The 14588-nt window shown below is 47.5% G+C and overlaps 1 protein-coding gene across 1 annotated transcript; it reads right to left on the minus strand.

Moving 5' to 3' along the window:
- Positions 1-1378: 1378 nt before the first annotated feature.
- LOC149436759 (uncharacterized) lies at positions 1379-14109 on the minus strand. Its single transcript, XM_089661482.1, has 6 exons — positions 14098-14109; positions 11879-12103; positions 11603-11809; positions 11361-11502; positions 9099-9209; positions 1379-2969 (listed from the first exon to the last, which is right to left on the minus strand). Exons 1-6 carry the CDS (start codon positions 14107-14109, stop codon positions 1834-1836), a joined length of 1833 nt encoding a protein of 610 aa, XP_089517608.1. The 3' UTR covers positions 1379-1833.
- Between the last annotated feature and the right edge of the window lie 479 nt (positions 14110-14588).

The following is a 14588-nucleotide window of genomic DNA, read 5'->3' on the forward strand; positions in this document are numbered from 1 at the left end:
TGAAACCAGGGAAATAATGTGTACTATGCTTCAGTTATGGATGGACACAGCCAGTGCGCTCATTCTGAAAAGGAAGGGGCCAGTAAATGAAATATTTAATGACCCCTTCCCCCACTCTCCATCCTGAAACATCCCCATGTGCTTGTAGCAGCCAGTGGTAGGGGCAGGAGAGATGGGAGGGAAAGCCAGGCAGCGTTTGGGAGGAGGCAGATGGGGGTAGAGGGGGCTGGAAAACAGGATAAATCAGATGGTGGACAGGAACATGCAATCAGTGTGGTGGGGGAATGGGGGGGTACAAGTACAAGAACCGATCCCTGGTCCATCTCTCCCTGCAGCCACTAAAAGCCGGCAGTGGGAAGAAGAGGGGGAGCTTTCAGCGGATGCAGGGAGAGATGGACAGGAGAACAGTTCTTATAATTGGCCCCCTTCCCCCACCTTACTGATTGCATGGGGGAAAGGAGGAAATAAAGGCGGATATGAAGGGGAATCTGTGTACGGGGAACACCTTAACAATCACCACCATTTTATTCTCCAGGGCCTCTGATGTCACAGAATAGATGTTTGGGGGTTTATCTCATCTTCAGGACCAAAATCTGCATTTTCCCATGTGTGCAAAATCATGCAGAAACAGCTCTGACAGTGAGAGGGTTAATGTGGGCTAGATGGGATCCCTCTGCTGGGGTGACATTAGAGCTCCCTCTAGCTGCAGCCTGGTAATAACCAGGGGCGGACTGACCATTTGGAAACTCGGGCACTGCCCGAGGGCCCAGGGTCAGTAGGGGGCCTCATGAGATGCCCCTGGTACCTTTTTCATAGGCTTTTTTGAGTTTGGGCAAGGACACAGGGGCCCCATGATCCCCTATTGCCTGGGGGCCCCATGAGTTGTCAGTCCCCCCCTGGTAATAACATTGCTGGGAGGTCTCTTCATTTCTCTGCTCCATACTTCCCGTCTTTATATAAACATCTCCTGACATTTGGGGGTCTATTCATAAAGAATGTGTAGAACCATTCACCTGGTGAAAGTGCATGTCCATTCCTCCTGTGTGAATGGGGGGAAATGGATGTTATTAGATCTGCTGCTTGAATGTTTTCCATGATTTAATATGGAAAATACCACATGTGCCACTAGATGGCGCTAATTGCTATTATACTTAGTGCCATCTAAAGGCCAAGTGTGGTATTTTCCATGTTACATCAATAGTTGGTGTCATTGACTTGTGTGCTGCAGAGTCTACAGTACTCATGCATGTCGGAGTGTGATCTCAGGGATGAGGATGAAGCCATGTCTGACCAAGGAAGAGAAGGGGGCTATTTATAGAAAATGACATTATGGCCACTAGATGGAGGCAATGTTCATAGAAAATAAATACAGCCAGAATGTTGGTCACATTTGTTCCTCGATTTATTTTTTTTAGACCCCTACATGGTTACAAAATCTTCCACCACAAAATGTACTCAGCCAATCACAGAGCAGGACTCCATTTTTATTCTTCTCCTACCATCAATGGCCGACCCAGTCCCACACTTCATCCATGTCTTTGGTGACCTCTGATCTCCTGGGATGTCCAGCAGCATTCATCTAGAAGACATTTCCCGCACTCAAGGCACTAATACACCTCCAGGGTTGTGTGGGATCCCTGATGTACAGGAAGACAGGACTTCAGTGAGGAACATTTCCCTCACTCAGGACAGGAAGGTGGCTTCTCCCCCGTGTGAGATCTCTGATGTTTGTAAAGATGGGACTTGTCTGAAAAACATGTGAGATCTCTGATGTCTGTAAAAACTGGACTTGTCTGAAAAACATTTCCCGCACTCAGGACAGGAATACAGTATTTATACGTGAGACCTTTGATGTTTGACAAGTACCGTTTTTCGTACAAAACATTTCCCACACTTGGAACAGGAATATGGCTTTTGCCCCGTGTGATACATTAGATGTGTGACAAGTTCCGATTTTCGTACAAAACCTTTCCCACACCTAGGACAGGAATACGGCATTTCACCTGTGTGTAGTCTCTGATGATTTTTAAGGCTGGACTTATCTGAAAAACATTTCTCGCACTCAGAACATGAAAATGGCTTCTCCCCCGTGTGGGATCTCTGATGTATGTTAAGATTGGACTTCTGTGAAAAACATTTCCCACACTCAGGACAGGAATACGGCTTCTCCCCCGTGTGAGATCTTTTATGCACCTTAAGTTTGGAGTGAACACGAAAACACTTCCCGCACTCAGAACAGACATATGGCTTCTCCCCCATGTGACTCTTCTGATGTGTAACAAGTTCTGATTTTTGTTCAAAACATTTCCCACACTCAGGACAGGAATACAGCTTCTTGCCAGCGTGAGATCTCTGATGTGTGGAAAGATGGGAGATCTTTAAAAAACATTTTCCACACTCAGGGCAGGTATATGGCTTATTGATCTTGTGAGATCTCTGATGTTTGTAAAGATTAGACTTTTGTGAAAAACATTTCCCACACTCAGGACAGGAATGTGGTTTCTCACCTCTGTGAAACTTCTGATGTATTTGAAGATAGGACCTACGTGAAAAACATTTCCCACACTCAGGACAAGAATACGGCTTTTCTCCCGTGTGAGATCCCTGATGTCTGCAAAGATGGGACTTCTGTGAAAAACATTTCCCACACTCAGGACAGGAATACGGCTTCTCTCCTGTGTGAATTCTGTTATGCACCTTGAGATCATATTTAAAACGGAAACATTTCCCGCACTCAGTACAGGAAAAGCTCTTCTCTGTTGGAAGGCCGGCCTGGTCCCGCACAGTCTGAGGTTCCTCAGGATACGAGGAATCCGATGGTCCATCTACACTGGGTGGTGCCGGATGGACATTGGAGGGAGCCGGGTTTTCTCCTGGACTATACTGTGTGATGTCCTCATCTTCTACTTTCCAGTCTGGAGACAAAGTGAGACAATCCTCGGAGGTTTTCCTCATCTCCCGGCCATGGACTAAAATACAAAGACAAAGAGGATTACTAGACAGGAGCTGATTGGTTCCCCCAAACCAGGACTCCGCCCACATCAGGCAGCTTGGTCTCTGAAGAGCTTACAATTCCACCCTCAAGGGAACTAGGAAATGGCTCCTCTGATCTCCTACCAGGTCATTTCTTTATTCATGGACCTTAGTCAGAGAGTGAGGAAACAACCAGAACTGTCTTTTATAGGAGGGACAGTGATGAGGGGATTATAGGACGAGGGTCCCCACCCCCTCTATCACTCATCGCCATCTTCCCAACACAAGAAGTACTGCACTTCCTTATTTAGTCCATGATTTAGTCATGAAGAACAGCGGGGCTGAGCCCCACCAGAGGTCAGAGAGTGAGGATGGGGGGAGAACAACCAAGATGAAGACTGGACTGATCCTGAAAACCACCATCATTGGGGTATTGACTCCTATCTCAGCAGGAGCAGGAGGTCGTGGGAGAAGCGGAGATGACGGTTTGGGTGATATTTGGAGACAAGATCAGTGATGTAACTTGGGGCAGAGTTATAAATGGCTTTATATGTTATTGTTAATATTTTGACTTTTATTCGTTGAGCAATGGGAATCCAGTGGAGAGATTGGCAGAGAGGGGTGGAGGACACTGAATGGAGGCCAGTGGAGGGATTGGCAGAGAGGAGTGGAGGACACTGAGTGGAGGCCAGTGGAGGGATTGGCAGAGAGGGGTGGAGGACACTGAATGGAGGCCAGTGGAGGGATTGGCAGAGAGGGGTGGAGGACACTGAATGGAAGCCAGTGGAGGGATTGGCAGAGAGGGATGGAGGACACTGAATGGAGGCCAGTGGAGGGATTGGCAGAGAGGGGTGGAGGACACTGAATGGAGGCCAGTGGAGGGATTGGCAGAGAGGGGTGGAGGACACTGAATGGAGGCCAGTGGAGGGATTAGCAGAGAGGGGTGGCAGATACAGAACGGTTAGTAAGGTGGATGAGTCTGGCAGCAGCATTCATGATAGACTGAAGAGGGGATAGCCTGCGATGAGGTAGGCCAATGAGGAGGGAGTTACAATAGTCAAGGTGAGAGACAACAAGAGTAGTTCAGGATCAGGATGTACCAATATTGGTGTAGAAATGAAAAATAAACTTTAGCTTACTAAAAGCAGTGTGTGCCTCAGGTGACCATACAAAGGGCACTCCTTTCTTTGTCAGCTCTGTAATTGGTGCGATTACCTTAGAGATGTTTTTTATGAATTTCTTGTAAATTGGCAAATCCAACAGATTATATTTCCTTCACGTTTCCAGGTACAGGACAATCCACCACTGCCTTGATCTTCTCGGGATCCATGCTCACTCCTTCTGAAGAGATAATAAATCCCAAGACCTGGATCTGGGTTTGTTCAAACTCACATTTCTCCAGTTTGAAGTCGGTTCTTCCTTAATCTTTTGAATACAGTGCAGACACACTTGAGATGATCCTCCAAGTTATCGGAAAGGATGAGAATATCATCAGATATACAATAACAAACTGGTCCAACAGATGTCAAAACACATCATTGATGAAGTGCTGAAAAGTCGCGGGAGCGTTGCATAGGCCAAAAGGAATAACTAGGGACTCGAAGTGCCCATATCTGGTTGTAAAGGTGGCTTTCCATTTGTCTCCTTGATGAATGTATACAAGGTTATATGCCCCCCGTAAGTCAGGTTTTGTAAAGACTTTGGCAGAGCGGAGTCTCCAGAATTTCAATGTTTAATGGGAGTAACGGTTTTTATAGTGATTTATTCTAGTCCCTGAAATTGATGCATGGACACAAGGTGCAATCCTTTTTCTCAACAAAGAACAGGGCTGCCCCTGCAGGAGATGTTGAGGGTCTGATAAAGCCCTTCTCAAATTCTCATCAAGCCACTCCCTGAGCACCTTTAATTCAGGTTCTGACAGATTGAAAAGGCGGCTGAATGGTATTTCTGACCCTGGAAGCAGTTCAATGGGACAATCGTAAGGGTGAGGAGGAGGTAATTGATCGTCATTCTTTTTATCACAGACATCTCAGAACTCATAGTATTGTGGAGGCAGGTTGTCATATGACTGGGTACTTACCACATCAACTTGTGATTCCCTGATTGGTAGAAAACTTGTACAACATGGTTCCCTACAATGCTCCTTGCAATGAGGGGACATAAAATGTATAGTCCGTTCTCCCCAATTGGTGGAGGTGTTATGGGTAGAAAATCAAGGAATGCCCAAGATGACAGGAAATTTAGGGGATGTAATCAGCTGAGAGCTGATGGTCTCATAATGGTCAGCCTCAAATTAGAGTACCAGGGGAACCGTTTCATGGGAAACACCGGTCCTAAAGGTGAACCATCAACCGTCTCCATATCAATGGGGCAGATTTGTTTCTTGGGAGATTATTGTTGTTGTGGGCAAATTCTATGTCCATAAAGTTCCGCCCGACCCCAGAGTCCAGCATAGCAGAACATGGGATTTCATGGCCCTCAGTGATAAGATTGATAGGGACAACAAAATGAGACTGCATAGAATACACTTTTATGTCTTCATAAATCAATGGGGAGATAGACTGGTAATGGAGTATATTTGTTCAGGCACTATACTTGGGGATTTCAACATCCCTGTCAACATTGACAACCTGGCCACATCCCAACTCCTCCACTTAACCTCCTCCTTTGCACTTGCACAGTGCATACAATCCACCACCCACTCCGACGAAAGTATCCTGGACCTTGTCTTCTCCAACCGCTGCGCTCCTCACAACCTCAAACACTCCCTTCCCTCTTTCTGACCACAACCTGATTACCTTCTCTATCTCCTTGTCCTCTAACCCCTACCCCTCTAAATGTCATACTACCACCAGTCGTAACCTCCGCAACCTGAACCCTGCTCCCCTCTACTCTGCAGCTGATCAACTCCATGACAGCATCCTCCCCCTGTCCTGCCTTTTCCTGGCTATGACCGCCTATAACAACGCGCTGTCAACAGCCCTTGACTCACTAGCACCTTTAACCACACGAAACATCAGACCCCGACCGCTCCAGCCCTGGCAGACTGACCACACCAAAACTCTCAAGCGACTATGGCGCAAAACCAGATCCAACAAGCCTTCACCCGTTTTAAATCTGCCTTCCACACCTACACCTCCTCCCTCCATGCAGCCAAGCAAGCCTACTTCCAGACCCTCATCAAGACCCTCTCCTCCAATCCTCGCTGACTCTTCTCCACCTTCAACTCTCTACTCTCTCCGCCCCCAGGCCCACCCAGCACCTCACTCACCGCCCTTGAGATTGCCAATCGCTTAAAAAACAAGATTGACACAATTCGCAAGGACATCGCCACAGCTCACACTCCCCCCAAACCCGTCCCCTCTCACACAGCTACCCCCTCATCACCCCTCTCCCACGGCCCCACCACTGCTCTGACCTCCACCCCACCCAACATTCCTCACACGGAAGCCCCCTCAACACTCCACACCTTCGACCTTACTACCATCGAGCAAGTCTCCAAGGTCTTCTCTGATGCCCGCCTCACCACCTGCCCCCTTGACCCTATCCCCTCACAACTCCTACGACCTCCCTCCCCCTCCATCCTACACTCCCTCACCCACATCTTTAATCTCTCCCTCTCCTCCGGCACTTTCCCCTCCCCTCTGAAACATGCACACATCACCCCCATACTTAAAAAACCCTCCCTGGACCCCAATGACCCGAACAACCTCAGACCCATCTCCCTGCTCCTATTTACATCTAAACTCCTCGAGCGCCTAGTATACACCCACCTAAGCTCTCACCTCAACAACAACAACCTCCTCGATCCCCTACAGTCCGGCTTCCGTCCCCTACACTCCACCAAAACTGCCTTACTCAAACTCTCCAATGACCTGCTAACTGCCAAAGCTAATGGCCACTATTCAGTGCTCCTACTCCTTGACCTCTCTGCGGCCTTCCACACAGTCGACCACCCCCTCCTCCTCAAAAAACTACACTCCCTCGGCCTCAGAGATTCCGCTCTCTCCTGGCTCTCATCCTACCTGTCACAACACTCTTTCAGCGTTACCTATAATGCTACCACCTCCCCCTCACTCCCCCTCTCTGTTGGGGTCCCTCAAGGCTCCGTCCTTGGGCCCCTTCTCTTCTCCATCTACACCTCCTCCCTTGGCCAACTCATACACTCTCACGGCTTCAACTACCACCTCTATGCCAATGACACACAAATCTATCTCTCTACCCCCCCACCTCACCCCCTCGGTCTCCGCCCCCCCACCTCACCCCCTCGGTCTCCGCCCGAATCACACACCTACTGAGCAACATATCAGACTGGATGTTGCTCCACTTCCTTAAACTGAACCTCTCCAAAACCGAGTTTCTTGTCTTCCCCCCAGCCCGGACCCCATCCCCCATTGACTTCTCCATCACATCCAACAATGCCACCATCAAACCCACCCCGCAGGCCAGAGAACTTGGTGTCATTCTGGACTCCAACCTATCCTTCCAGCCCCAAGTCCAATCTTTAACAAACTCGTGCAGACTCCACCTCCGCAACATGCAGACTCCACCTCCGCAACATCGCCAAAATCCGCACGTTCCTAACCCCAGAAACCACTAAACAGCTCATCCACTCCCTCATCATATCACGACTCGACTACTGCAACTCCCTCCTCACTGGCCTGCCTCGCCACTGGCTATCCCCGCTTCAGTCCATCCTGAATATGGCTGCCAGACTCATTCACCTTTCCAACCGCTCCGTTTCTGCCACCCTCCTCTGCCAATCCCTCCACTGGCTTCCGATTGCGCAATGGATCAAATTCAAAATCCTAACGCTGACATACAAAGCTGTCCACCATACTGCCCCGAACTACATCACTGACCTAATATCCAAGTACCACCCAGCACGCACACTCCGCTCCTCACAAGACCTCCTTCTCTCTAGTTCCCTGGTCTCCTCCTCCCATGCCCGCCTCCAGGACTTCTCCAGGGTGTCACCCATCCTCTGGAACTCCCTGCCCCAACCCATCAGATTATCACCTACTCTCCTCTCCTTTAGGTGCACCCTGAAAACCCATCTCTTCAGGGAAGCCTACCCCACTGCCTGCTAACTTGCCGACCTCCTCCACTCTTCCTACCACTCCATCCCCCACAGCTATCTCCTCCTGTGCCACCATCCCCTCCCTCCTAGATTGTAAGCTCGAAAGAGCAGGACCCTCAATCCCCTCATGTATTGCATTGTATTGGTATTGTTCTGTCACATGTTCTGTCACCCATTGTAAAGTACAGCGCTGAGTGAACTATCGACGCTTTATAAACACTGTATAATAATAATATACTATCAATCGCAGCAATTGTTCTTTTAACTTTGCTGTGACAATTAACTGCGTAATGTCCAGAGTCCCCACAATACAGACATACGTTCTCCAAACATCTTCTCTTTCTTTTGAGTAGAATTGGATTACTTAATAGCATCTACCGGCATAGGTTGGATGTGTTAGAATCTGGGGAAACTTTTAGATCCTTCTGAATGAACTGATCAGTAGAGAAACGTATGTCACCATTACTTCCAAACATTCCCAGACTCTCCTTCCTCCTTTCTGTAAGTCTCTGATCAATTCAGACGCATAATTGGATGAAAGCTTCCAGATCATTAGGAATCTCTACTCTGGTGAGCTCATCATTTACCTGTTCAGAGAGCTCTTGACAGAACTGATTCTTTTGTGCTGCTGAGTTCCAGGTGGTATCTGAGATCAATCATCAGAATTCAGCTGTGTACTCAGAAACAGAGCGCCTACCCTGCAGTAAACTATGCAGCTTTGCTTCAGCAGTAGTACAATGGTTGGGATCCTCAAAGTCCTGGTTCAATGTGGTCTTGTTCTATATGGGGAGAGGCCCAAGCTAGGGCTTCCTCAGTCAAGAGGTTTATAACAAACAATACTTTCTATTTCTCAGAATTAAATGCAGCAGGTTGCATCTGGAAAAAAAATGTGGCATTGGTTAAGGAAACCTCTGTAATGGCGTCGGTCTCCATTGAACTTGACTGACAGAGGCATGCCTGTGTTAGCAACATCGCGGGAACATAAGTCCGGCAATCGTCTTTGCAGAGCATGGATTTCCTCCTGTTGCCCCTTTACCACACTTACCAGAACATTTTTCTTGGTAGGTAACACCGAACTCTTGCAGTTCTGAAAGTTGCTGCCTGAAAGGAGCCACGGCATTTGCTATAGCGGCCTCCATGTTTGGGTCAGATTTTCCTGTGCCGGTCAGAGGTCAGGCTCAGAGACCAGTAGTTATAGCAGAAGACCAACCAACAGGATAGGTATACAGGCAGGTCACCCTGACAGATGACGTGGGCTCACCTGAGGTGCGGGGTCTAAGCACTAACCAGTATCACCAGAGCTCCAGATGGTGGGTATGGGTTTTGCTGCGTGTTAGTACCAGGTCACAGTAGTAGTAGTCAATAAACAAGCCAAGGGATGGTAACAAGTGGTTCCAGGTTGGGAGGTTCCCAGAATCATAGCCCAGGAACAAGACAAAGGTCAGTAGTGAAGGTACAGAAGGCAGCAGGAGAGACAAGGGCAAGATATTGGATGGAGAAGGCACAAAAATCTGCCAAACAGGAAGTGTGGAGACATGGCTTAAATCAGGAAGTTCATGGGAGGAGCAAAGAGTTCAAGGTTCAGCAGAAAACACAGCAATGGATAAGCAAAGTGCCGTCCATTATATCAGGTAGTTCAGTGAGAAGAGTTACTGCCAGACACAGTAGAGTTCCTGGGTTCAAGTCCAGGCTCTGACAGGTGCCTAGGTTTACAACAAAAGAGAAGCGCACCAACCTTGCGCATTACCTCAGTAACCAAAAATTTTATTGAATAAAAGAATGGTACTCACAAACAGCGAATAAAAACAAGCATGTAAGTCCTCAAGGGGACTTTAGAGGCAAGATGCCAATGCGAATCCCGTCATGGAGGAAGCCACTCAGTACAGCTGATGCCGTCCTAGTGCGCAGGCGCGAGATGGTCTGCGCATGCGCTTCCGCTGCCACGCCACAGCGGCGTGCGTTCCACGAACGACTCCATCTATAGCCGCATCATGTGGGCAAGTTCTCCCTCTGCTGCTGAACAATCAATACACACCAACAATACAGGTAATGCGGATTCGTTTTGAACTTACTACGTCCCCCTCACCATCTTTAGAGGCTATTCCTTTGCTGGATCATATGAATATAATTTCTCCTTCTACAAGTTATGTTCAATCAATCAATCATATATATATATATTTTCAAAGCAACACTGTCACTATTGATCTTACCAGGTGTAGCAAAACACTTTGGCTGCATTGTCCTCTTTGTGATAACAATTGTGAAATCACTGGCCAGGAATGAGTCATCCAACTGCGAGAGGTCCTCTCTTTCTTTTTCTATATTTCATTTATTTCATGCACTTGACCGTCAGTGCAATGACAATGATAATAATGATGAAATATTTGCAACTAGTCAATTAATGAATTTTTGGAATCTTTTAACTTTTTATTAGTGCATTCACAAACTGCATTTATTTATGAATGAAAAAACTTTTAGCATTTTTTTAGCATTTTTTAGTACTATTTGTTTCCCTTTGTGTATATATATTGTGTTTTTATATGGTTCTATGTAAAATTTGATGATCATGTATTGCAAGTGATTGACACCCAGGCCCCTCCTCCCTGCCCATGACAGCCCAACCCTTAGGGGAGGGCCCTATTTCAGTCTGGAGGCATAAATGGGAACACACACTCTCAGTCCAGTCAGCTCTGAGGAAGAAGGCACGTCCTTTGAAACGCGTCAGCTGTACTGAGTGGCTTCCTCCATGACGGGATTCGCATTGGCATCTTGCCTCTAAAGTCCCCTTGAGGACTTACATGCTTGTTTTTATTCGCTGTTTGTGAGTACCATTCTTTTATTCAATAAAATTTTTGGTTACTGAGGTAATGCGCAAGGTTGGTGCGCTTCTCTTTTGTTGTTCTCCTTCACAGTTTTGTTTGGGCTTCCCCAGCCTTGATGTGGAGCTGCACGACCTTGTCTATTCCGGTGGTCCCTTCCTTTTTGGAGTTTGATTCCATCCACTTACCACCGGCCTGGGTCCCGGAGCGCAGGAGATATTGCATTAGGTGCCTAGGTTTAGCAGAGTCAATGAATTAATATGTAGCTGAACCCCAGAACCTCCATAAATCCAGTCTAGAGACATAAATTGTGTCTGCAGCACAGAGAAGGAAGATTATCCGAGAGAAATCCAGGAATACAGGACGGGGAACACAGCTCAGGAAAGTGACCAGGGGATTACAAGCTGATATCACCCAGTCCCCGCCCTACTCTGGACCAATCAGTGAGCAGTATGGGTGGAGGAATGGATTTAGTGTTCATGACCCACCTGTGCTGATCTCTGTAGTAGTGTCCTCCTCTATAAATGTCCCCGTTATTCCATCCTCCTCCATAGACTGCTGATCATCCCTCACATACGCCTCTTCTTCTTCTGCTTTCACCTCAACTTTTAAATCTATAAAATCTTCACCCTAAAATAAGAGAAAATAATATCTGTAAAATATAAACTAACATGAAAAATGCACAAATTGTCTCCACAAGTCCATGTTCTAGATGCTCCATCCCACCAACCTTGTAATAGTGAGGGATGGTGTGACCTTCCTGTGTGGAATCCCGGGAATACAGAGGACGGGGACATCTCTCTGGGGGGTTCCTGGTATTAGGTGCCTCTATCATATCATTGTGCCCTTCTGAGGACTTCTGCATCACTCCATACTCCTCATCCTCCTCTATAAATTCTTCCTTAACAACAATATTATCATCCCCGAGGATTCCACTCTGAAATAAATAAATTATTGTAACAAACAAACCTGTTTATAAAGCAGAACTTCAGTTGCAATCATCTACCTGATGGTGAGGGATGGTGTGACCTTCCTGTGTGGAATCCCAGGAATACAGAGGACGGGGACATCTCTCTGGTGGGTTCCTGTAGCTGGATGACTCCACCATCGTGTCCTGGTACAGATCTTTGTGTTCTCTTAGAAGCTCTGACTCCTCCATCCCCCCATCCTCATCCTCCTCCTCTTTTATCTCTTCTTTAACCTCAACTTTAGGATCTCTCAGGTTTCCACTCTGAATATATAATAAAAATGAAATCAATGGTAACAATGCAGATAATGTACAGATCCTAATGATACTATCAGTGATTGTTCCTCATCTACCTGATGATGGTGAGGGATGGTGTGACCTTCCTGTGTGGAATCCCGGGAATACAGAGGATGGGGACATCTCTCTGGTGGGTTCCTGGTATTAGGTGGCTCCATCATATCCTTGTGTCCTTCTGAAAACTCCTCCATCACTCCATACTCCTCATCCTCCTCTTTATACTCTTCTTTAACATCAATATTATCATCCCCGAGGATTCCACTCTGAAAGATATAATAAAACATTCATTGTAACAAACATGCTGTGTATAAATCACAACTACCAATAATTTTGGTTAATCTATATGTCCTATGACATCACACTGACCTCACAGCTCCTCCTCCCAATGTCCCTCCATCCAGAGTCAGAGAATCCTATGACATCACACTGACCTCACAGCCCCTACTTCCAATGTCCCTCCATCCAGAGTCAGAGAATCCTATGACATCACACTGACCTCACAGCCCCTCCTCCCAATGTCCCTCCATCCAGAGTCAGAGAATCCTATGACATCACACTGACCTCACAGCTCCTCCTCCCAATGTCCCTCCATCCAGAGTCAGAGAATCCTATGACAGATAGACTCTGGATGGAGGGACATTGGGAGGAGGAGCTGTGAGGTCAGTGTGATGTCATAGAATTCTCTGACTCTGGATGGAGGGACATTGGGAGGAGGGGCTGTGAGGTCAGTGTGATGTCATAGGATTCGCTGACTCTGGATGGAGGGACATTGGGAGGAGCTGTGAGGTCAGTGTGACATCATAGGATTCTCTGACTCTGGATGGAGGGACATTGGGAAGAGGAGCTGTGAGGTCAGTGTGATGTCATAGGATTCTCTGACTCCGGATGGAGGGACATTGGGAGGAGGAGCTGTGAGGTCAGTGTGACCTCATAGGATTCTCTGACTCTGGATGTAGAGACATTGGGAGGAGGAGCTGTGAGGTCAGTGTGATGTCATAGGACATATAGATGGATGGAGGGACATTTGGATGGGGAGACTTGAGGGGTCCTCTATATTAGGCTCCCATGCAAACCAAATCCTAGTTCCTGGGTGCGTCCTACCTCTCCTAAACTGAAGAGTGAACTTTGACCTTTACCATCCAGAAATCTGTCTGGAATCTGTGGAAGTAAGCTGTCATGTGATCAGGTGACGTGCGGAGGAACGGAGTGTAAATAGCAGACAATTGTCTCCAGAGCCCCTAATGGTGGGGATGGATTTGGCGGCGTGCTGGTGCCAAGTTGCCTCCCCCCAGGGTCACTGCAGGTGTGGAGAAAAGCTGTGTAAGAGGATATGGAGGAGAGATGAGGAGGAGATCCAGGAATGAGGAGAAAGGTCAGGGCAAGCAACAGACGAGCGCATCCAAGAGACCAAGCCGGGGTCACTACACAGAAAATCAATCCAAGGAAACAACAGGCAGGACGAGGAATAGCAAGAAGGAGCTGAGAGACAAATGAGAATATTGCTCAGCCAATGGGAGATGATCTCAGCATGACTTCCATCATGAAGGAGATGAGGGGGAGGGGAGGAAGTCACTGAAGGTGACCATAGATCCATGGAAATTCAGCTGGTTCAGCAGGGATCGCTCACATTTCCATCCATGTGTGGCCACTGCCGGATAAAAGCCACTCCCCCAGCGGCTGCAACCAATAGCTTCAGTGCTGATCTGTGTATTCTGAGAGCGGAGGAGTCCCCCCATTGTCAGAATACAAGAGTGCAGTGGGGAGGATTCCCCCATCCACCTCCAATGTGTGGATGGGGGAATCGCTTCAGTTTTTATGGTCATCCCGCTGGCTGAACGATAAAACTGAACCATGTAGGCCAGCTTTGGGGGCAAATATATTATCATCAACTCCTCCCCCTGAAGGGGTTCATCTACGTATAACCTCCTCTGCTGCCAGATCCAGGAATGTCACCTTTCTACTTCCTTATTCATGGAACTTCCTGTCTGTACCTGACATCACTTCCTGTCTATGCCTGACATCACTTCCTGTCTGTACCTGACATCACTTCCTGTCTTCCATAGAGGCTTGATTTTGCAGTAACATTGATTGCAGTTTTAGTCATGTAGAACATCTGGAATATGGATACAAAGCCCCCCAGCTGGGAGTAAAGGGTGGAGAGTGATTGAAGTAGATGCAAAGTGGAAGCGGAGGAGGTAATCTGTATATGAATCCCTTCAGGGGGATGAGTTGATCTTTGCTCTAACACAATGGACGCCGTTTTCCACTCACTCTGACGGGAATACATTAGACCTTGTTTTCTCCCATCTTTGCACTCCCTACAACCTCACAAACACCCCCTTTCCTCTCTCTGATCACAATCTCCTCATCTTCAAACACCTATCCCTCCAAGCAGCAAACAATTACCCGCAGAAACCTTCACAACTTGAACCCGGCTCCTTTCCACTCTGCA

This window comes from Staurois parvus, unplaced genomic scaffold, assembly GCF_062004578.1.
Source record: "Staurois parvus isolate SC_StPar_1 unplaced genomic scaffold, SC_StPar_1.0 ptg001345l, whole genome shotgun sequence".
Lineage (NCBI taxonomy): Eukaryota > Metazoa > Chordata > Amphibia > Anura > Ranidae > Staurois > Staurois parvus.

Coding starts and splice junctions, on each gene's coding strand:
- LOC149436759 (XM_089661482.1), bottom strand. Junction 11,810..11,878: donor ACACCATCCCTCACCATCAG/GTAGATGATTGC, acceptor TATTTATTTCAG/AGTGGAATCCTCGGGGATGA. Junction 9,210..11,360: donor TACTACAGAGATCAGCACAG/GTGGGTCATGAA, acceptor TGACCGGCACAG/GAAAATCTGACCCAAACATG.